Raw genomic sequence first — 22733 nt, forward strand, 5'->3', positions numbered from 1 at the left:
ATTGCTGTACATGGCGGAGATGGATAAACTGACAAGAAAACTAAGAGACCTTGATCCAGGACAGTTTAACACAGATTGGGAGAAGCTGAAACAATATTTGGTGAAAAAATGGGAGGTGGGAGGAGAACTGTGGCAGTTTGAAAATTATTGAAGAAAAACAAAAGAAGAGAGAAGTGACTATACCGGGGGGAGGAGAGTTAAAGAAGAATTACTAAGCAATTATTCTATTTGATTATTCTATACAGTATTAAGTAATAGTTATTATGTGATATATAAGAATAGAAATTAATTAATTAATTATGTTGCTGGCAGATAGGGGTGTAATTGAGAATTAACAGAATTAAAATTCATGAATACAAGAAGGGGGGGAATGAGAAGTAGCATATAGAATATAGGTTAAATTGATTGACTTATGCTGAAGGTATTTTTGGTTATAGCGATATTTAGAAATGTGCAGAACATGGGTTAAATTGATTGACTTTATGTTATAAAGATAAGAGATATAAGAGGAAGTAAAGAGTAACATATAGAGTATAAGTTAAATTGGTTGACTTATAAATGTATTCATCACTTATGAGTACTCAAGTTATGTATAGGGAGGGATAAATTGTTTGTCCCATATTGATGACATTAGAATGAATAAGTTAGAGTACAGGATATTGAGAATATTACCAGTATTATTACTATTGAATAACATGCCAGGAATGTATTAGTTAGTTGATAAGTGAAGGGAAATTGACTTAGCACTGTGTTATAATAGACTAGCTTAGAAGAGTGTGAAAGTATATGTTTAATTGACAAAATAAGTTGAAATGATTAGGGGAAGAATAGACAAAGGGTTGGAAAACTGTTGGAAGTCAACAAACGGGGGGGGGAAGGGAGGGGGTTAGAACTGGAATATTAAAGTAATTTGATTGTTATAAATGACAAAATATTTCTAATTCCAATAAAAAAATTTTAAAAAAAAGAAAAAAGAAATGGAAACGTCCAAAAACCGGTGGGAGAACACTTCAATCTACCAGGACATTCCATCAAAGACTTAAAGGTCACTGTAGTTCAACAGAAACCTTTCAAAAACAAAATCCAACGGGAAGCTGCTGAATTGGAATTCATATGCAAATTTGACTCTGTCAAGCTGGGACTGAATAGGGACTATGAATGGTTATCACATTATCACAGGTAACAGATTTCCTTTACAGAGGCGGGGTCTGGGGGAGCCCAGTGGCGCCTGGCGTGGGCTTTCGGGGACCACAGTTCTCTTTGTCAGATGCATCTGGCAGGGACAGCTGTGGTTATCGAAGGCTTATACTACATAGGAATTGGATGGTCTAGCTGTTTTACTGCTGCAAACTAACAGGGCAAACTCCTTTGAAGCCTCACCCAAGCCAACTGACCCCAAAAGGTCACCAAAAGGAGATGTTTACATTTAGTAGCAAAGGAATGTTTTGGTTGCACCCTCCCTCTCTTCCCCCCCTAAGTGCATCTTCTCTCTCCTCCCCTCCTCTTCTATATTTGACCAGTTTCTGTACTATGCATCTGACAAAGAGAACTTGATTCTCGAAAGCTTATGCTACAATAAAATTGGTTAGTCTTAAAGGTGCTATTGGACTCTTTTTGATTTTGCTACTACAGACTAACACGGCTAACTCCTCTGGTATAAGGTGGTTCTTTAACATCTGTCACGTCTTTGTACAGTGGTATCTAGAAAATGGACTTCCTGTGTGGATTGATTCATGGTCAGGGTGAAGATGGGGTGGAAGTACCTGAAGGCCTGGAGAAATTCCACCAGTGCTTCTTTCTCATGTGTCCAGATGATGAAAATGTCATCAATAAAACTCAAGGTCAGGAGAGATGTTAGTGGGTGGGAGCTGAGAAAGCGCTGTTCCGAGTCAGTCATAAAAATGTTGGCGCATTGTGATGCCATGAGATTGGCCACTGCTGTGCCATTGATTTGAAGGAATAAATTTTCACCACATCTCTTGTGGGTCAAGATGAACTGGCAGAGATTGGTGGTGAGGTCTGGTTCGGGGATCCGTTGATGGACAGAGACTGAACATCCATGGTTGCCAAAGGAGTGTTATCTGGAATATTGTCAACTGACTGTACTTGTCTCAGGATATCTGTGGTGTCTCACATGTAACATGTAACTGGGGGCAATGATGGGATAGGGTTTGACAATGGAGTCCATGTGAGCAGCCACTCCAAGAGTGATGGTCCCCATGCTGGAAAATATAGGACATCTTGGCTTGCCCGGCTTGTGTATTCTGGACAGAAGATGGAAAGCACCTGGTTGAGGTTCCTGTGGTGTGTCCCTATAGATTTCTTCATCTATGTGTGTGGGGAATTCCTTCAAATCCTGTTCAGTTCTCTTTGGTATTCCCGAGCGGGGTCTGGGATTAGTCCTTTGTAGAACATAGTATCGGAGAGTTGTCTTTCAGCCTCTTGGATGCAGTCAGATTTGTCCATGATGACAACAGCTTCTCCTTTGTCAGCTTCTTCAGTCATGTCCAGATTATTTCTGAGGCTGCTGATAGCATTTTTTTCATCCTGTGGGTGAGACTGCATTGTAGAAGACGGTGTTTCTTGACCACATCAGTCTGAGCTCTGCAGCAAAAGCATTTTATACCAAGATCCAATGTGGCATTGTGACTGTCTGGGGAGAGGGTGCTATATGGAGTCTTGCTTCCTGTAGCAATAGGTGGGTGGCACTCAGTGGGCAGTATGTGGTCTGGTAAGAGGCAGAAGAGATGGGAGTGGGTCAGCAATAGATTCTGAATTGTTGCTTTGTGAAGATGCTGCCTGTCCATCCATGTTCTTTTCCATGTCAGTGTTGGAAAGTTCATTATTAAGTCTGAGAAGTTGTTTAAGGTTAGGGGGTTGTCTGTGGGATGAAAAGGTTTGCCTTTCAATGCGTTGAACTGGTTTTTCCTGAGAGCAGGAAACTATGGTTCCAACTATGGTTGTGGGAAGGGGCAGGGTCCTTTCAAGGGGTATTTTGGCATTTCCAGCAGCTGAGCTGGCACATCAGAACTGTGCCTGGGGGAGGGATGGAGGGAAAGCTGACCACAGGTGGGCAGATACAGGTAGCTTAGCTGGTGGGTGAAGAGAGAGAAAAAAGTTGAAAAAAGAAGGTTATCAGGAGGAGGAAAAGACAGAATTCTGTTAGATAAGGAGATATAGTGGAAATTGAGATGACCCCCAGAATTCCTTACAAGTTCCATTTTGGGGCATGTGGTTTGGAATCGGGAATTGGGAAAAGAGCAAGATTTTTGCTGATATGGCATAATCGGGCTAAGTTGGTTCCCCAGGACAAACCTGGGTCCGATCCAGGGAACCAAACTTAGCGGAGCTGATTTAGCTGCTTGTAGCAGGTGGCTGCTGCGGCAAACAACTAGGCAGGCAGCTGCACAAATGGAGCTGAAGCCGAGGTCCTCAACACTGCAGGAGAGTGAAGAGAGGTTGGTGGGGCAGGGAAGGGGACCTCAGGCAGAGCGGCTGCCCATCCCCTTCTACCCCTCCCCCCACCGGAGTTCCAAAAGAGTCCTTCAAGCAGCAGACTCTGACAGCTGCCTTTTAAACTCCGGGCTCGACAAAGAACTCTCTCGTTCAAGACTGGGTTTCTCGGGTTCTACCTTGGGATTCTCAGATATGACAATGGTTCCCTTCGTGCAGTTTGGTTCTTGTTGGTTAATCTTAGTTAATCTTGCAAGGCAGTTTCAAAGCTGAACTGAAGAATCCCAAGGAAAGGGGGATAAGGGCTAGCTGCAGAGTAAACAGCACTTTGATAAAAACTGCTGTAACATGTTACGTGGCTGGGATGCAAACCAAAACTTTGGTAGTTTGAAAACCAGTATTATCATGGGCTCAGGAGGGGGCCTTGGTAAACCCCTCCTCTCAGCCCTAGTTCCCCAGCTGTATTGTGGGAATCATGACACTGACATTGTTCACTGCTCCCCATCATATTATATAAAAGGAACAATGTATTCCAGATGACTCACCTCTTATTCTGGTATGCCTCCGCCATGGGTATTCCAGGCGAGGAAGCCTGTGCCTCCAGAGAGCATGCTATGGCAGGAAGCGCAGGCGAGGTGGCCCATCTCTCACTCTCGCTCCCCAGCCTTCACCCAGCAGCAGTCAAGGTAGGGAGGATGCAGCAATGTCCAACTGCCCCCCAGCTTCACACAGCAGTGACTGGGGAGTGGAGCAGGTGGCAATACCCACCCACCCTTCACCCAGCCAGAGAAGGGTGAACACCCGGCTCAGAGCAGGAAGCAATGCCACCCCCCTTCACCTGGCCGGGATCAGGCACGAAGCAGAAGGCAATGCCCATCCCACCTTCACCCAGCTGGGATCAAGGGCAGAGCAGGTGGCAAAGACTGTGCCCCTCTACACCAAGACAGGATTAGGAGTGGAGGAGGTCGCAATGTCCACCTCCTTCACCCAGCCAAGATCAGGAGCGGAACAGGAGGCACTGCCCCCCCTTCACCAGGCCGGGATCAGGAGCTGAGCAGGAGGCAACACCTGCCCCCTTTTACCTGGCTAGGATCAGGCGCAGAGCAGGAGGCAATACCAGCCCAGCTGCCTTTATTCGTACAGGATCAGGCACGTAGTAATAGAAAATGCTCACCCCTCTGCCTTCACCGGTCTGAGATCAGGAGCAGAGCAGGTGGAAATGCCCAACCCCAGGATGGGATCCCAGGATGGGATCAGGCACAGAGCAAGCAGCAATGCCTGCCCCAATTTCACCCGGCCAGAATCAGGACTGGAGTTGGTGGCAATGCCCACTCCCCCCCTTCACCTGGCCAGGATCAGGTGTGGATAGGAGGCAATGTCTGCCCCACCCACACACAGCCAGGATCAGCTGCGCAGCAGAAGGCAATGACAGCCTCCTGCCTTGACCAGGCTAGGATCTGGCAGCGGAGCATTAGGCAGCGCCCACCCCCGGCCCTCACCCAGATGGGATCAGCATTGGAGCAGGCAACAGTGCCCCCCCTTCACCTGGCCAGGATCAGGTGTGGTGGAGGAGGCAATGCAACCCCGCCCACCTCCCCTCCTAGTCCTATTATATTGTCTGGAGCCAGTCTTGGCTGCTGCTCAGGAGAGGCAGCCTGTTCCTCCAGAGAGCGCGTCACAGTGGGAAGCCAAGCTGAGGCAGCCTGTCTCTCCCTCCCACCCTCCACCTTCACCAGGCCAGGATCGCGGCGAGGAGGTGGCGGCAATACTCTCCTGTACCCCGCTATCTTCATCCAGCCAAGATCGGGGCAGGGAGGAGGCAGCAATGCCCTCGTGCTCCCCCCCCCCTTCACCCAGCCTACCCCCCTCTTCACCCAGCTGTGATCAAATATGGAGCAGACAGTAATAACCCCTCTTCACCTGGCCAAAATCAGGAGTGGAGCAAACGGAAATGCCTCCCCTTCAGCCTGCCAGAATTGGGAGCAAAGCAGGTAGCAACGCCCACACCCAGCCTTTCACCAAGCCGGGATCAGGAGTGGAACAGGCAGCAATGTCCACCCCCAGCCTTCACCCGGAAAGGATCAGGCTTGTAGCAGGAGGCAATGCCTGCCCCCAGTTTACCCGGCTGGGAGCAGGAGGCAATGCACACACCCTTCACCAGGATGGGTTAAGGCACGGAGTAGGTGGCGATGCTCACCTCACACACCCAGCCCTAATTAGGAGCAGATCAGGTGGCAACACCCACCCTCCCACCTTGATCAGGCTGGGATCAGGACACAGCAGACCACATTGCCCCCCCCCCCTTCACCCAGCCAGGATCACGAGCAGAGCAGGTGGGCAAACTGGAAGACTGTGGACTGGACTATAGGACAGTTCAGTGGATAGGGAACTGGTTGGAGGACCGCACTCAAAGAGTGGTGGTCAACGCCGTTTCATCAGATTGGAGGGAGGTGTCCAGTGGGGTGCTGCAGGGCTCAGTTTTGGGCCCGGTACTTTTCAATATTTTTATCAATGATCTGGATGAAAGAGTGGAAGGGCTGCTCATTAAATTTGCTGATGATACCAAATTAGAAGGAGTAGCGAACACCCAAGAAGATAGAATTAAAATTCAAGAAGACCTGAATACTCTGGAGAAGTAGGCAGCTGTGAATAGGATGCAATTCATCAAAGACAAGGGTACAGTATTACATCTGGGCCACAAAAATGGGAAGCACAAATACTGGATGGGGGATACACTTCTGGGCAGTAGTATATGTGAAAGAGATCCTTGGGGTAAGAGTGGACTGTAAACTGAATATGAGCAGTCAGTGTGATGCGGTGGCAAAAAAGGCCAATTCAATCTTGGGTTGCATTGAAAGGGCCATAGTGTTGAAATCGCTGGAGGTCACAGTCCCTCTCTATATTGCCTTGGTCAGGCTGCACCTGGAGTATTGTCTGCAGTTCTGGAGGCCTCACTTCAAAAAGGATGTGGACAAAATCGAGAGGGTTCAGAGGAGAGCGACGAGGATGATCAGGGGTCTGGAAACTGAGCCCTACGAGGAAAGGCTGAGGGCCTTGGGAATGTTTAGTTTGGAGAAGAGGAGGTTGAGGGGGGACATGATCGCTCTCTTTAAATATTTGAAAGGCTGTCATTTGGAGGAGGGCAAGGAGCTGTTCCAGTTGGCAGCAGAGGACAGGACCCGAAGCAATGGGCTTAAAATACATGCACAAGGTACCGGCTGGATATTAGGAAGAACTTTTTCATGGTCAGAGTTGATCAAAAGTGGAATCAGCTGCCTAGGGAGGTGGTGAGCTCCCCCTCACTGGCAGTTTTCAAGAAGAGGCTGGATGAATACTTGTCAGAGATGCTTTAGGCTTATCCTGCACTGGGCAGGGGGTTGGACTAGATGGTCTGTATGGCCCCTTCCAACTCTTATGATCGTATGATTCTATGAAATGCCCCCCCTTTACCCAGCTGGGAAAATGGGCAGAACAGGAAGCAATGCCTGGCTGCCCACCCGCCCCTCTCTAGAACCTGTTGTATTTTTTCCCACAACAAGCTCTGTTGCTAATCCTATAACATAATTCTCCTAGAATTATGCGTGTGCGCACCAGGATAAAAAGTGCGCCACTGGCCTCTGGAGGGCGCTGCCAGCGGCGGATGGCCGGGTGAGCCTGCCCCTCCCTCTGCTGGAGCCAGAGCAACAGGGCCGAAGCAAGGCTCATGCCGTCTTGTGAGTTCCAACGGAGCATTTTGCGCAGCTCTTGGAGGAGTTGGGGTAATGGGGCCAGAGCAATGTTCTGCAGCCCTGTGAGTCCCACTGAAGCCATGGCGCCGGTGCCGGAGTGAGCCGCCTGTCGCACTGAGAGCTCAGCCAGAGTTGGGGCTTGCCACTCTCAGCGGAGCCGGCCTGGGGTGACGAGACCGGAACGAGGCACGTGCTGTCCCACAAGGTCTGCTGGCTCCAGCGGGGCTCCAAGAACAACAGCGAGTGTGTCGCTCTGGCCCTGTCGCCCTGGCTTCTCCGAGACTGGCACCTGCCACCATTTGAGCCCAGCCAGAGCCGGGACGCGCCGCTCTGAGAGGAGCCGGGTCAGAGTGATACCCCTGCTGCTCTGCGAGCTCCGCTGGAGCCGGGGCGAAGGGGCTGGAGTGAGGCACCCGCTGCCCTGCGAGCCCTTTTGCGCCGCTCTCAGCAATGCTCCAGCTGGCCTTGCAGGGTGGCGGGCGCTTCGCTCCAGCCCCGACGCCCAGGCTCTGCCGAGAGCAGCAAACCCCAGCTCTGGCAGAGCTCTCAGGGCAGCAGGCGCTCTGAGTGGAGCTGGGGCAACAGGGCCAGAACAAGGCATCCCCAGTCCCGTGAGCTCTGCCGAACTGGGGCTTGCCAGTCTCAGTGGAGCCGGGTCTGGAGTGAGGCGCCCTGAGAGCTCCGCTAGAGCCAAGACCAGCGCATCGCTCTGGCCCCGTTGCCCCGGCTCCTCCCAGAGCAGTGCCCGCTGCCCTTCGAGCTATCCTGGGAGGAGCCGGGGAGGCAGTTCAAGAGCGATGTGCCCACTGCCCTGCAAGCCCCACTGGAGCCGAGGATGCGACGGGAAGAGCAAATCCGCCCTGCACTGCCCTCCCTGGCCACAACCCCCGCCCCCACCTGCCTGCCATCCCTCCCCAGACTCCTCCTGCCTCAGCCCTCCCCAGACCCCCCTTCCCCCCCACCTGCCAGCCTTCCACAGACCTCTCCTGCCTCTCAGCCTTCCCCAACCCCTTGCCCTCCACCTGCCAGCCTATCTCAGATGCCGCCTAGCCCCTCACCTACCAGCTCTCTCCGGGCCGCCTCCTGCCTCTCATCCCTTCCCAAACACCCCCTTGCCCCCACCTGCGAGCTCTCCCCAGATCCCTCCTTCCTCTCAGCTTCCACAGACCCCTCCTGTCTCTCAGTCCTCACCAAACCCCCCTTGCCCCTCTACCTGCCAGAACTCCCCAGACCCCTCTTGCCTCTCAGCCCTCCCCAGACCCCCTTGCCCCCCACCTGCCAGCTCTTCCTAGACCTCTCCTGTCTCTTAGCCCCCCACCTGCCAGCCCTCGCCTGAACCCCCTGCCTCTCAGCCCTTCCCAGACCCCACCAGCCCTCCCCTGCCCCAGATTTCTAGAGCCTCTTGTATTTATTTGCACTATTTATTTGCAATAACTGGAAATAGGAAGGGAGTGGAGATTCCAGGACATAATCGGGTTTAAACTGGCCTGTTGGGGAGTGGTCTATACTGACGTGTCTGCCTGTCTGTTTGTGGCACAATGCCTCTCCCTTAGAAAATATAGGGGATTTAATAGCCACTTCCCTGAGCTATCAGAGCCACTGTGGTGTAGTTATTAGGTTACTTTACTAGGATCTAAGAGACTCAGCTCTGAATACCCAGGAGTCGTCCATGGACGCTTCTAGGGTGACCTTGAGCCCGTCACACCCTCTCAGCCAGACCTACCTCACAGGGTTGTTCTGAGGATAAAATAGAAGGGAAATATAGAAGTAGCTTTGGGTCACCTCTGGGGAGAAAGATGGGGCATAAATGAAGTAGATCCTTCTGCTATTTGCAGTGAAAGTGTCAGTTCCCTATCGCTGGCGGGCATAACTCAGCAGAAAACATATCACCCCAGTAAGCTACGGAGTTGGCGTTGGAGTAAGCAGGTCAGACCTGTAGGAAATGAGTAAATGGCTACTAGCCACGGTGACTGAAGGGAACCTCCCTATTCAAAGGCTCTAAACTCCTGAATTCCACTACCAGGAGGCAGCATCTCAAGAAGGCCTCGGCCTCTGTGCCCGGTTTGTTAATCTTCCAGGGCACTTGGTTGGCCACCGTGTGGAACAGGATGCTGGACTGGACGGACTGCTGGACTGATTCTGCAGGGCTCTTCATACATTCTTTAAAAAAGAGAAATTGCAGGGTGTGGGAGCTGATTGTTCAGAGATTTCAACGCAATATGTGGAATCCCCATTGTGTTTTTCCAAGAAAATAAAGGTAGGAGTGTTCCTATTAGGGGCAGGTGGGGTGGGAGGAAGAAGGCCAAAGTTCACATTGTTCTTCCAAATTAATGGAGAGGTTTTCTCTGAAATGCAGAACAAGGAAGAGAGAACTGAGTACAACTGCCCACCACATCTATCTCGGGATCCTTAAATACTCAGAGAGTACAAGACACCCGCGGATAAAGTGGCTATTGGCCTGGCCCACGCCTGGCTTAGTTCCCATTGCTCTCAGCTGGATATGGAACAGAAGAAATGTTACAAAGAGAAGCACTTCTGTCTCAAAAATCCTCATTCATCACTTCGAATCTGGTGGAAGCGTTTCTTGCCTGGCTTCTCTTCCTCCACATCCCACCTTCCTTCCTCACCAAAGTTGTGTGGAAACAAAGTTCACAGGTGACTCACATTTTCCCCTCTGCTATGATTTTGCCTGGAACGGTCCTTTAAGCCCTGTTGATTTCACTCCAAGGGGTGGTGCCTCTGCAGGGCCTCAGCCAAGGGCCTTTCCCAGCCCTGGAGCCAAAGACTCTCCTCTCTAAACCCCTTTCCAACTGGCATGGATTGAACCAGTGACTTTCAAGAAGTAAAGCAGGAGCTCTGCCACAGAGCAAGGACCCCTCCTCTGCTCATGTAATTGTCAATACCAGTTCCTTTCTCCTCCCATCTGCCTCCGTCACGCAACCAAAGGACTTTGGGAGACCTACACTGTGTAAAAAATGGAAAGACCCAAGAATGAAGCAGGAGCTTCAGGGATTTGCTAGCATGAACCCAAGTGGATATTGTCCACCTCTCCTGTTACAGCCCTCTTCACCAACAGATTTCTCTTTCATTTTCAAAAGCTATAGGCTCTCCAGCTATGTAGCAAATGAATGGGTGTCCTGAAATCAGAGGGCCACAGGAAGATGCCACCCTGCATTCTCTTCTGTGTTCAGGAGAAAAGGGAAATGATTCTTACCCAGAGAGGCCACAGTCTCGTAATTTTCCTGCATCACTTCCCAGTAGAGTTTTCTTTGGCCTGGACTGAGCAGAGCCCACTCCTCCTCCGTGAAGAACACGGCCACCTCCTCAAAGGACACTGCGGAGGTCTGAAAGAGGAAAATATTGCCCACTTGATCATCTGTTCTTGTTGCTGACCATTCAAGAGAGAAAGAAACAATCCCTTCAGCCAGCCGTTTGAGTAAATGAGTGCAATACAGCAAACCGATGGCAAGAAAAATGGCTTCCTGCCCCAACATTCGACAGGGAGAATATACTCAAAGTCTCCAAGAAAGCTACAACATTGTACAGAACAGGGCTTCTGTTGGTCACGTCTAGTTAAACAAACCTAGAAATGGTGTTTTCACTGGACGTTTCCTCTTTAAATATTTCTGCCTGAAGAAGTGCTCTGTGTTACTGTAAAGCTTGCATCCAGCTCTGTCAACGTAAACTGGCCGAATTAACAGCAGGATTTCAGTCCAGCGGCACCTGAGAGACCCACAAGTTCTCCAGGGTGGAATTCTCCAGGGAGTCAGAGCTCCCAAGTTCTCCCCCAGCCACAAGGCAGCTGCCATTTATTGGCTAGCGTCACCGCCGTCTCCCCTATTGAGAAAGTCCATTTAGGAGACGGTTCTTCGTGGCTCTCCGGGGTTACACAGAGATCTCTCGGCACTCCCTCGGGCCGCCCTGCCTCCTCCATCCCGTTCACACGTGTTTTCTGTCCCCCCGCCCACCCCCATCTCCTTGCCCGGCATTTGCTTATGAGACCCCAGACTCACCTCGCCCGCAAACGGGCCAAAGCCGAAGTCTCCCTCCATCCGAGGAAGCCGCGGGAGAGGAGAGGCCCCGTTGAGCTCCATCTCTCCCCGCCTGCCTCCTCTCGAGGAAGAAACGCGGGCCCGGCCTCGAAGCTTCTCGCACGGCCTCCTGGGAAGTGTAGTTTTCCAAAACACGCATGACCTAAGGGGGACAACAAAATCAAAGGCTTTGGAAAGAGAAGGTTTCATGGCTCTTCGGTCCTTGTGGGGGGCAACTTCCTATAAGGACCCACCTCTGGAGAGACAGAAGAAGACATTTTCCCTGCCCAAATCGTCATGAGTCTATTGTTGCCTGCTCTTCCTGCGAACTACACTTCCCAGGAGGCAGTGCGAGCAGCAGCGAGGCCGAGCCTGCGCTTTTCCCTCGAGGGTAGGCAGGTGGGGCGATATGGAGCTCAATGGGGCCTCTCCTGTCCCGCCCAGATTCTCCAACTAGGGTTGCCAGCTCCAAGTTGGGAAATTCCTGGAGATCTGGGGGGAGAAACCTGGAGAAACTGGGGTTTTGTCGAGGGAAAGGACCTTGGCATGGCATTCCATAGAGTCCACCTCCCAAAATAGCCATTTTCTCCAGGTGAACTGATCTCTGTGGCCTGGAGACAAGTTGTAATTCCGGGAGATCTCCAGCCACCACCTGGAGGCTGGCAACCCTATCTCCAACACCGGAGAGAGGGGGCGGGGGAGCTCAGCCTGGTGGCTGTTTTTTTTTCTGCCTCTTTTAAGGGGGCTCCGAAGGGATTCAAGGAGGACCTTCATTTTCTCTGGGCAGAGGGAGAGTTTGGCTCTTGCGTGTCTGCGGGAAAGGCGAGGTTAGGATCCCCCCAAGGAGATCTTGCACAAGAACAGGCCGAGGGATGAGAGAGGGGGAAATATACCTGAAAAGAGCCCGTTAATACAAAAGCGAAGGAAGGAGCCTGGCTGGAGACAGAGGCTTCCAGTTTGCTTCTCCTTTACGTATCTTTTTAATGAGTTTCGTGCAACCCCCTTGAGTTTATTCCTATTATTTACAAGTGAACATTTTGCTGTTCCTTTGTGCTACTGAACACCATTTAGATAGTTTCAGGTGGGTAGCCAGGGTGGTCTGTAGCAGAGGAGAAAGATTCCAGTCCAGCAGCTCCTTAGGGACCCACTAGATCCCCAGGGTGTGAGACTTTGAGAGTCAAAGGTGTGTGAGAAAGTGAGCTTCGACTTCTGAAAAGTCATGCCCTGGAAATCTAGTGGGTCTCTAAGGTGCTGTGGGATCTGAATCTTGCTCTTCACATCGTCAACTACCTGATCTTTTATCGGGAGATGCTGGAGATTTGAACCTGGTACCTTCTGCATGGCCAGTAGATGCTCTGCCACTGAGCCACAGCTCCTTCCTTTCCCCAAGAGGGAGACATATTTGTCCAGGACTCCAAGGAAACGGAGCCCCTGCCAGATGCTTCCTTGGATGTGCAGAAAGACCGTTCAAGGACTTAAGAAACGGGATCCCATCAAATTTCCCCCAGGAAAAACAGATGTGTCCCATTCTGAGTTTTCCTCCTATGGCATGAGATTCTCCTCCTTGGTTTGACCATGATCCCTGAGAGGAACTGTGTTCTCTTCATGTCCGATCTACAGGCCCCGGGAGTGCTTCCGCGCTTCGTTCCGGGCCAATTCTGCAAACACACAGAATATGTCAAAGATGATTAATAGTGACAGTCTACTTTAGCCCCACAAAGTGGAATCTGAGATCCTTACAGATGCAAACGGTCTCCTGAGTATCACCAGAGTCACCGCCAAAAGGGTGAATAAGCTCCCCCCCCCCACACACACACACATTGGCCCCTCACAGAATGAGCCTTTTGCTATTGCCCGTCCCTGCTCTGCATTGCTGGTTCCCTTGGAGAGGCTCTCCCTTGATTTCTGTTTCTCTGTTCCAGGAGGAGCTGAGTGGGAGACGGAGAATGAGAGGGCCCCTGGAGGGTGGTCTGTGGAAAGAGAGGACCATCTGGAGGCAGAGAGGAACCAAGGAATCCAGGCAGACAAAAGAGGCAGCTGAGAAGGAAAAGAGAGGAAATTAGAACTAGACAAAGGAATTGTTTGCATGTCAAGAAAGGGATTTGCATGAAATCCCAACAAAAGACAAAATATCCAGAAAGGAAAGAGGAGGAATAAGTGCCCTGGGAATGGGAAAAGGTTCTGCCGCAATGCCAGTGATAAGAAAGATCAGAAAATCTGAATACATGACAGCTCACATAAATACATGGAATGTCGGATTTTGTTTAGTTACAGTAAAACCCTTGCTGTCTTACAAACATAAGAAGAGCCCTGCTGGATTAGACCAGTGTCCTGTCTACCACCCAGGAGGGTTTGAGTCCAGTGGCACCTTAGAGACCAACAAGATTGTCAGAGTGTAAGCTTCCGAGCGTCAGATCTCCCAGAGCTCCCTTCCTCCAGTTACAGGTAGGAATGGCAGCTCACCAGTTACTACAGAGGGCCAACAACGGCACAGTGCCCGAGGCCTTTCCCTGATGTTGCCTGGCACTGGCATTCCCAGGTTTACTGCCTCTGAACATGGAGGGTCCCTTTAGTATCCCTGGCTAGTAGCCCACAATACACCTGCACTCTGTGAATACGTCTAATCCCCTTTTAGAGCCATGTATGCATGCAGCCATCACTACAGCCTCTGGGAATGAGTTGTAGCAATACTGAATGAAGCAAGAGCCTCAGAGGTCATCCCTTCCTGGCAAACTGTAGGCAAAGTTAAAGGTTTATAACCAAGGTCATAGCTCACCTTTTCCCCCCGATGGGGAGCTGAAATAGCTTATGTTTTTTCTTTACACCATTTTATCCTCACAACAACCCTGTGAGGTAGGTTAGGCTGTGAATGCGTGCCCCGGCTGAAGGGCAACTAGCAATTTTCTATGGCAAATTGATCTTGGACCTCCAAGAGCCTAGTCAGACCCTCGACCCACTAAATCACACTGGCTCCAATAGCTCACAGACATTCTTAAACCCCCTTTGTTTAGTAAAGGAGGGGATATTTTCCCAGCAGATGCTGCTAGCAGCTGGCCAGTTTCAAGACCCCTAGCTTTGATTTTTTTTAATGAGTTATGCCTGCCCCAGTCAACAGTAGGTTTTGCGTGCAAATTGTGGAGGAGCGGTTCTGGAAATGACCAGGGCTATGGTGGCCCAATTAACTTGATTTGGGGCACAGCAACTTCCATCATCATCCTGAAGCTGGAGACCTTTTTTGAGGCCCCTGCCCTTATTTTCGGATGAGCTGTGCCTGCCCCAGACAACCATTGGATCGGAAGCAAAAAGCAAGGGGGGGGGGGCGGTTCTGGGGACTGCGCGGTCCAAGATGTTCCAATTCCTTTTGTGTTTCATGCTGCAAGTTCCACAACCATCCTGAAGTGGGCAGCCAATTTTGAGGCATCTAGCTGTATTTTCTGAGGAGTTATACCTCCTGCAGACTGACAGAGCCTTTTATTTAGATAGATATTATTTGTTTGTTTCGTACAATTTATAAACCACCCTCCATGCAACTGAATTTACCAACTTTTCTTCCCTGGGTGGGAGGGTAATAATATTATTATAATAAGTGTGCTTGTATGGGGCCCCCGTCGTGCAGAGTGATAAGCTGCAAGGTATACTGTCCTTGTGGACACACAATAGTGTCCTCTCAGAGTGGTGAACATAGTCAATGTTGTTGTTCATCTTCGTTCTTCTGTGCCTCCACACATGGGGACTGCGCAGGCGCAGGCCAGCCGCCGGAGAATTTTCTAGAGCTTCCATGGCTCCGAAGGGGCCGTTTGTCGCGCGCCTCAGCGACCGTTTTCCCGCCCAAACGGTCACGTGATCCTCCAGCGACCAACGGCCCCTTCCCTCAGTTCTCTTCTTGCCGCCGCTTGGAGAGAACGTGAGCTTCGTTGCTCTGTGCTTTGTGCTTTTTCTGACTTCTGATTGATCTTTGGCTTTTTGACTTTGGACTTCGGACCTCGACTAATCTTCGGCTTACTGATTTGGACTTTGGCTGGACTCGGTAAATACGACCCGGATTGTTTGACCTCTCTCTAGCGTGCCCCTGAAGATGGCCTCAAAGGCTCTCTTTAAGCATTGCTTACAATGCCACACGAAAATGGCCAAGACCGATGGCCATGAACTGTGCCTCTTTTGTTTGGGGGAGACCCACAATGTGTCGGCCTGTAGGATTTGCCAGGGCTTCACCAACAAGGCCCGGCAGGAGCGCAAGGCCCGACTGAACTCCTCCCTGTGGCAGAAGGTCATGTCCGGAGGCGCCCCGTTACCTTCCCCCAAGGCCAGCCCTAGCCCCTCTGCCGAACGGCAATCAAGAGCTGGCTCAGTGGCCTCCGCGAGGTCGGGGTCGAAACCGCGTCCCCCGAGTGCCTCGGCGTCGAGAGCGGCCTCTCCAGCGCAGGGACCGGTGTGGCCGCCCCGTAGCGCGTCGTCCACCAGGTCGGATCCGAGACCGACATCGGAACCGACGACCGGATCGATTCCGATGAAGTCTAAGAGGTCGAAGCCGAGGTCCCCTTCGAAGGCGAGGAGCGCGTCGGTTCCGAGGTCTTCTTCGGAACCGGCGAAGAAGAAGAAGAAGACTAAACATCATCGGTCGCCGCGTCCCGCTCCTCAGGAGGAGGTCATCGTGCTTCCTCACACACCTTCCCCTCATCTGGGCTCCCCCGAGCCAGAGGACATCTCCGTGCCGGTGCCGGATCCGATGGCCTTCGAGACGGTGCCCGCAGAGTTCTCGTCGGGGCCGGAGCCGAGCCCGCACCGTCGGAGCCGACCATCGCCTGCTCTTCGGTCGCCGAGGCTGGAACCGAGCCCGTCTCCTCATCGGAGCCGTCCGTCTCCTGTCCGTCCGTCTCCACCTGCAGTCGGTCGTGAGCGACGCCGTTCCGGGGACAGCATCCGATCTGCCCGATCCACTGCGTCCCGGCATCGTCAAGCCTCCTACCTCCCCTCGCCATACCGTTGCCAGTGGGAAGGGGCACCTGCCGGCTTCTCCATGTCGGAACCGGGGCCATCGACGTCGAGGCCGGCGTGGGCTCCCCCTCCACTCCAGGTTCCGGAATCCCAGCTCGGTTCCGATGAGGAGGAAGTGGAGAGCTTTGGCGGCTACCAGTCGGAGTCCTGGTCCGAACCGTCGCCGGCTGAGGAGCTAGTGCCATCTGCGGACTCGCCATTCGAGGACCTCCGCATCTACGCCGACCAGATGGCAAGGATGGCCCAGGCTCTCGAGATGGATATCTCTTCAGCAGTCCCCCAGACCAAGGACAAGCTCCTCAAGCGTATCTATGGGGATAATCCGGCGTCCGTTGGCTTCCCCATGCTCGAGGGTATTGAGGAGATTGTGGAGACGGTGTGGCAGGTGCCCTGTGATCAGCCTCCAACATCCAAGCGCATCGAGCAGCTTTACAAGATCAAGCAGGGCACCTGGCCGGCGTTGGTGAAGCACCCTCCACCTTCCTCCTTGGTCACAGAGGAGTTCAACCCCCGACGATCGGGTCACTCCTCGGTGCCTGCCGATAAAGAGGGCAAGAAGCTTGATGCCATGGGCAGGCGCCAGTACATTGTAGCTTCGCTGGGTCTGAGGATTGCCAACTACCAGACCATCATGGCAGGGTACCAACTGTACCTCTGGGAGAAGTTGGCGTCCTATACCCGAGACCTCCCACCTGAGCAGAAGGCTGTGGTGTCCCTGCTGCAAACAGAGGCTGTCTGGCTGTCTAAACAGCAAATGAATGCTGGGAGCCACGCTGCTGACACTGCTGCTAGAGGGATGGCTTTGGCGGTGGTCCTCAGGCGCCACTCTTGGTTGCGGTCGACGGCCCTGTCCCAAGAGGTGCGTTCCAGGGTGGAGAGCATGCCCTTTGAAGGGGACTCGCTGTTCTCCAAGTCCACCGACGAGACCCTGAAGAAGAAAAAGGAGGACAGGCAGACGGCGCGGTCCTTGGGTCTGGCTCCAGCGGACAAGCCCTCCTCCAGGTCACGGTACGCTCCCCGGTCCGGCCCTTACCACTACCAGGGCAGATACCAACAACAGCGGCCGGGCTACCAACAGTATCCTGCCTACCAGCAGCGGTCTTACCCTCCCGCACAACAGCAAAGGAGGCGTCGGCCCTTCAAGCCTCGTCCGGCACAACAACTGGCCCAGCAGAAAGATCAGCAGGGCGCCGGGAGGCAGTACTGACGGGTCACGCCAGCCGTATCCCCGAACTTTTCGGACAGACTGAGTCCACTCCTCTCTGAGTGGGAGTCAATAACATCTGACTCATGGGTCTTAACTATTGTTGAACTGGGATACGGGCTGGAGTTCGTTGAGCTGCCTAGATGCAGTTCACCCCTGACAGCTGTCAATAACACTATGGCCGAGCTGGATGCGGAGATCGTGTCGCTCTTGGCCAAGGGTGCTGTGGAAGAATTGCCCTATGAGGACTCTGTAAAGGGTTTCTTCTCTAGGTTCTTCCTGGTCCCCAAGAAGGATGGGGGCTTACGTCCCATTTTAGATCTGAGGGGCCTTAATGCCTTCCTCAAGGTGACCAAATTCAAAATGGTTACGTTGGCGGCTGTGATCGCCTTGCTGAAACAGGGAGATTGGTTTGCGGTTCTTGACTTAAAGGACGCATACTTTCACGTGGGCATACGGAAGGAGCACAGGAAATATCTGAGCTTTGTTTACCGGCAAAGGGTTTTCCGGTATAAGGTGCTCCCCTTTGGCCTGTCCACTGCCCCACGAGTGTTCACTAAATGTGTGGCCCCTGTGGTTTCCTTCCTACGGGAAGAAGGCTGTACCATCTTTCCGTACCTCGATGACTGGCTCATCGTGGCTGAATCGGAGTCTAGGCTGGTGCAGGACATTGGCTTGGTACTTAGCACTTTCCAACGCCTGGGGCTCCTGGTGAACTTGGAGAAATCCAAACTGGTGCCCAGCTGCAAGGTGTCCTACATTGGCGCACTCTTAGACTCTGTGGAGGGTAAGGCTCTGCTCCCCTTGGAGAGGGCTCGGTCCCTAAGGGGTCTGGTGTCCATGTTTAAAAGGAACCGATTCCAGTCTGTGCGCACTATCCAGTGCTTACTAGGGCATATGGCAGCGGCTACCTCGGTGGTGCCTTTTGCTAGGCTGCGTATGCGCCCGCTCCAGAACTGGTTTGTGCGGAGGTACGATGCTCTGTTACACCCTCCGTCCCTCAAATTCTCTGTCCCAAGGGTCATCCTCTCCTCCTTGGACTGGTGGCTGTCTGATGACAACTTGTTTAGAGGGACCCCCTTTGGGTATCAGCACCATGACGTCACGGTTACCACTGATGCCTCTCTGTTGGGATGGGGGGCTTACTGTGGTGATGTGTCTGTGCAGGATGTCTGGTCTGAGAGGGAAAAGACCCTCCATATCAATGTGCTTGAACTAAGGGCCATTCGTTTCGCACTTGTGTCTCTTACAGCACTGCTGAGAAATCGTCAGGTCTTGGTGCAGACGGACAACACGACTGCCATGTACTACGTGAATCAGCAGGGGGGCACAGTGTCCATGGCCCTGTGCCGGGAAGCCACGCTCACTTGGCAGTGGGCTATCAGGAACGGCGTGTCGCTCCGTGCTATACACGTGGCTGGGTCAGACAATGCCCGGGCAGATGCCCTCAGATGCCTTTGCTGGACCACGAGTGGGAACTGAACGTAGAGTGCGTTGGGCCGATCTTCCAGATGTGGGGTCATCCAGTGATAGACGTGTTCGCCACTGCGGCGACCACCAAGGCCCACACGTTCTGTTCCAGGGCAGGGAGCGACCCCCTCTCTATTGGGGATGCCTTCCAGTTTACGTGGACGCAGGGCTTGCACTACATGTTTCCTCCATTCCCCTTGATTCCCAGGGTCCTGTGCAAGATAGAGGAGGACGGGACGGACTGCATCCTGGTGGCCCCCTTCTGGCCACGGCAGGTTTGGTTCCCGAAGCTCCTGCGGATGTCCCAACGGACATATGTGAGTCTGCCCCCTCGGCAAGACCTTCTCCTAAACGGGAGCCTGGTCCACCACGATCCCAGGAAGCTGCACCTAACGGCTTGGCGGATCGTTCCTCCCCGATAGGCTTTACTGACGAGGTACAGAGGGTCCTCCTGAATGCTCGTCGGCCATCCACTAGGCGCGCTTATGCGGCCAAGTGGCGCAGGTTTGAGCTCTGGGCACTTGCCAGAGGAGTAGTGCCTGACAGCAGTCCCTTGGGGGTTGTGTTCGAGTATTTGTGCCACTTGCGTGGCCTGGGCTTGAAGGTGTCCTCCCTCAAGGTCCACCTGGCAGCGATATCAGCTGCTCACACCCGAGTTGAGGGTGCTACGGTGTTTTCTCACCCACAATCCCGCCAGTTCCTTAAGGGCATGTACAATCTTTACCCACCTGTGTCTGTGCCAGTGCCTCAGTGGTCACTGTCCTTGGTGCTCTCACGTCTCATGTTGCCTCCATTTGAACCTATGGCTACATGCCTCTTGGATATGCTATCCTACAAGGTAGCGTTCTTGGTGGCCGTCACATCGGCCAGAAGGGTCAGTGAGCTGTCTGCACTGCGGTCTGACCCTCCCTTTCTTGTGTTTCATCCCAACAAGGTGGTCCTGCGTCCCTGCCTCGGGTTCCTGCCCAAGGTGGTGTCCGCCTTCCACCTCTTGCAGGATATCTCACTACCTGCGTTCTTTCCTCAACCTTCCTCTAAGGGGGAAAAGGCCCTTCATTCCCTAGACTTGAAGAGGGCCCTAACCTATTACCTGGATAGGACGAAGGAATTCCGCTCCAGTCCTCACCTGTTTGTATGTTTTGGGGCCAAGGAAAAGGGTAACAGGGATTCCTCACAGACCCTGTCTAGGTGGATTGTGACGGCCATTAGCAAGGCCTATTCCCTGGCAGGGGTGGCTTGCCCGCTTCGTGTCAGGGCCCACTCCACGCGGTCCCAAGCATCCTCTTCGGCACTCCTCAGGGGGGTGCCCCTGGTTAACATTTGTAAAGCAGCCACATGGTCCTCTGCAGACACCTTTGTCAGGCATTACGCCATTGATGTCAATGCGGAGCAGGATGTATCTGTGGCTAGGGCTGTCCTACACTCCCTTTTTTCCTGAAGGAGTTTTGGGATGATTTTCTTGGTGTACCTGCTGGGTACCCTTGTGTGAAAGAGTGTATATATGTACCTTGGGGTGTATATATGTAAATATTGAGTATTTATGTGTCCTTACACAGTTTTTTTACATAGATGTATATATGCATATCTATTTGTTGTTGCGCTTGTTTGTTCAATAAAATTGTGTTGGACTTCACCCCCGCCTTCCTTATTGTGTGAAGCTTGGTACACTCCCATGTGTGGAGGCACAGAAGAACGAAGATGAAAACAGGGTTAACATACCTGTAACTTATGTTCATCGAGTTCTTCTGTGCTGACACACAACCCTCCCTCCTACCCCGCTGTGAACTCCAATGCACGATAATGTGATAGCTGTAACGGAAATTGGTGTTTTCAAGGTGTTATGGCTGAAGTGTGTTGGTCAAGCGGCGGCAAGGGAGAACTGAGGGAAGGGGCCGTTGGTCGCTGGAGGATCACGTGACCGTTTGGGCGGGAAAACGGTCGCTGAGGCGCGCGACAAACGGCCCCTTCGGAGCCATGGAAGCTCTAGAAAATTCTCCGGTGGCTGGCCTGCGCCTGCGCAGTCCCCATGTGTGTCAGCACAGAAGAACTCGATGAACATAAGTTACAGGTATGTTAACCCTGTTTTATCCAACAATACGTCTGGGGAACTGGGTCTGAGAGGAGTGGCTTACCCAAGGCCACCTGCTGAGCTCATGGCAATAGTGGGCTTCGAACCGGTAGAGCACTGATTTGCATCCCAGCCACTTTAACACTTAGTTACAGCAGTGTTTATCAAAGCATTAAGTGTTTACTGAACTTTAGATCATCCTTTTGCTTTGGCTAAATCCACACTTCCCTACCTTCCGCTTTTCATGCGTATTAATCGCACTGGATCGTATCCCGCAATGTCCCAGTCTGTGTTCACATCCCTTCTCTTACTGCCGCTGCCTCGCGCTATACTTTGTCCGCTATAGTATTTTTTTTGCTAACTTGCTATGGCGAGGACACACCCCTACGATGCCTGTGATTGGTTAATGTTATTCTATGCCTTCTTCTTTGAAATCCAGTGGACTGTTATTCTGGCGGGCTAATTTGAACTGATATTTAAGGTGGGGGTGATCCAAACTCTCCAAACGGGCAGACTAATTATTTGACGCTTGAATGTAATGTTAGAATGCCGGATTTCCACTATAATGGTAATTTCAACAGTTAAAAAAATTAATTTTAACAGCCACCGATATTTCTGACTGTTCGGCATCCTAAAAATGACACGGAAATGGAAATGACACCACCCCTTGATGTCTCCGCAGGGATTTTGGAGCACCCCGATTAAGATTTATGGCCAGGATTGTGCAACAATGCTGGGAAAGTTCCCTTTAAAAAAGGTGAGGGAAGGGCGGGCAGGCAGGCATGCTGTGGAGAGAGTGGAAAAGCTTGATAATTGCAGGGCAAAGAGGGATGGTGTTCCAGAAAGGCTGCAAACACGGAAGTGGGGTGGTTTGAAGGGGGGGGGGTCTCCTTGTGAAACACTTGTTAGACCACATCCATGGTGAGAACCGCGCAAGAGAAGCATTTGAACGCATGACAAATTCGTCTGAAGCGCAACATGAAAGATGCCAGAGAATGGTGGGATTGAGGTAAGAGTATGTGAACAGCCCTGAGAAGCGAATAATGGGCTGGACAAAAGCAGAAAACTTGAGATGTGTGGATTCGGCCTTTCTGTCATAGCTTCTTTTCAAACAAAAGAGGTTCCTTCTTTGTAGCATTCCTGTTTTGGTGGCTACCACATTTATGGTTTTTTCAGGCAGGTAACCACAAGGAGTTGGGGGGCAGCTCACTTTCCTCTCTCTCACAACTCCTTCTCTCCCTTTCCCAAAATCTCCATAGCCTCCCCCTTCTCCTCATTCCTTCCCTCAGCCAACCTACCTTCATCTGCCCTTGTTCATCTTCAGCTTTCCTTCCTTCCCTCTCCCTCTAACTGGAAAAACTATGGCCCAGTTGCCCAGGGATCCATTTCTCCAGGGCTGAAATAGCGGTGCACCCCCCCCCCCCCAATTTGGTTGAATCCATATCTGGGTTTCAGGAATATACAAAAAATTCAGTATTACTGAAATCCAGGTTAGATTCTCTGATCTGGGTGAGAAAACCCTGGATGTATACAGTCACTATTCCCAATAGGGAAAAATATCCCAACTCCATCCAATTTGCCAGGAAACTACTCCTGACTGACCAATAAAGCCCCCCCCCCTCAACTATGAGAAGGAATAAACTGTGGGATTCAATTTTTTTGGCTGCTGAAGAAACTGCTCCAAGCTACTCTCCATTGTTTCTTATGGGGGGAAATCGTCATATCTGAGAATTCCAACGTAGAACCTAAGAAACCCAATCTTGATTGAGAGAATCCCTTTTCTG

At 51.9% G+C, this 22733-nt stretch overlaps 1 protein-coding gene across 2 annotated transcripts in view; it reads right to left on the minus strand.

Annotated features, from left to right (window-relative positions):
* Window positions 1-22733, minus strand: part of LOC129328663 (zinc finger protein 420-like) — a 49024-nt gene that overhangs the window by 11891 nt on the left and 14400 nt on the right. Inside the window, exons 1-2 of one of the 2 annotated variants that reach the window (XM_054977877.1) lie at window positions 11195-11305; window positions 10396-10525 (exon numbers count right to left, since the gene is read on the minus strand). The exons of the other annotated variant lie outside the window; for it this stretch is intronic. Coding sequence (XP_054833852.1) covers window positions 10396-10525; window positions 11195-11275 — 211 coding nt within the window. The 5' untranslated portion in view covers window positions 11276-11305. Of the gene's footprint in view, window positions 1-10395; window positions 10526-11194; window positions 11306-22733 lie in introns of those variants that run through there. 2 annotated transcript variants of the gene reach the window in all.

This window comes from Eublepharis macularius, chromosome 4 (assembly GCF_028583425.1).
Source record: "Eublepharis macularius isolate TG4126 chromosome 4, MPM_Emac_v1.0, whole genome shotgun sequence".
Lineage (NCBI taxonomy): Eukaryota > Metazoa > Chordata > Lepidosauria > Squamata > Eublepharidae > Eublepharis > Eublepharis macularius.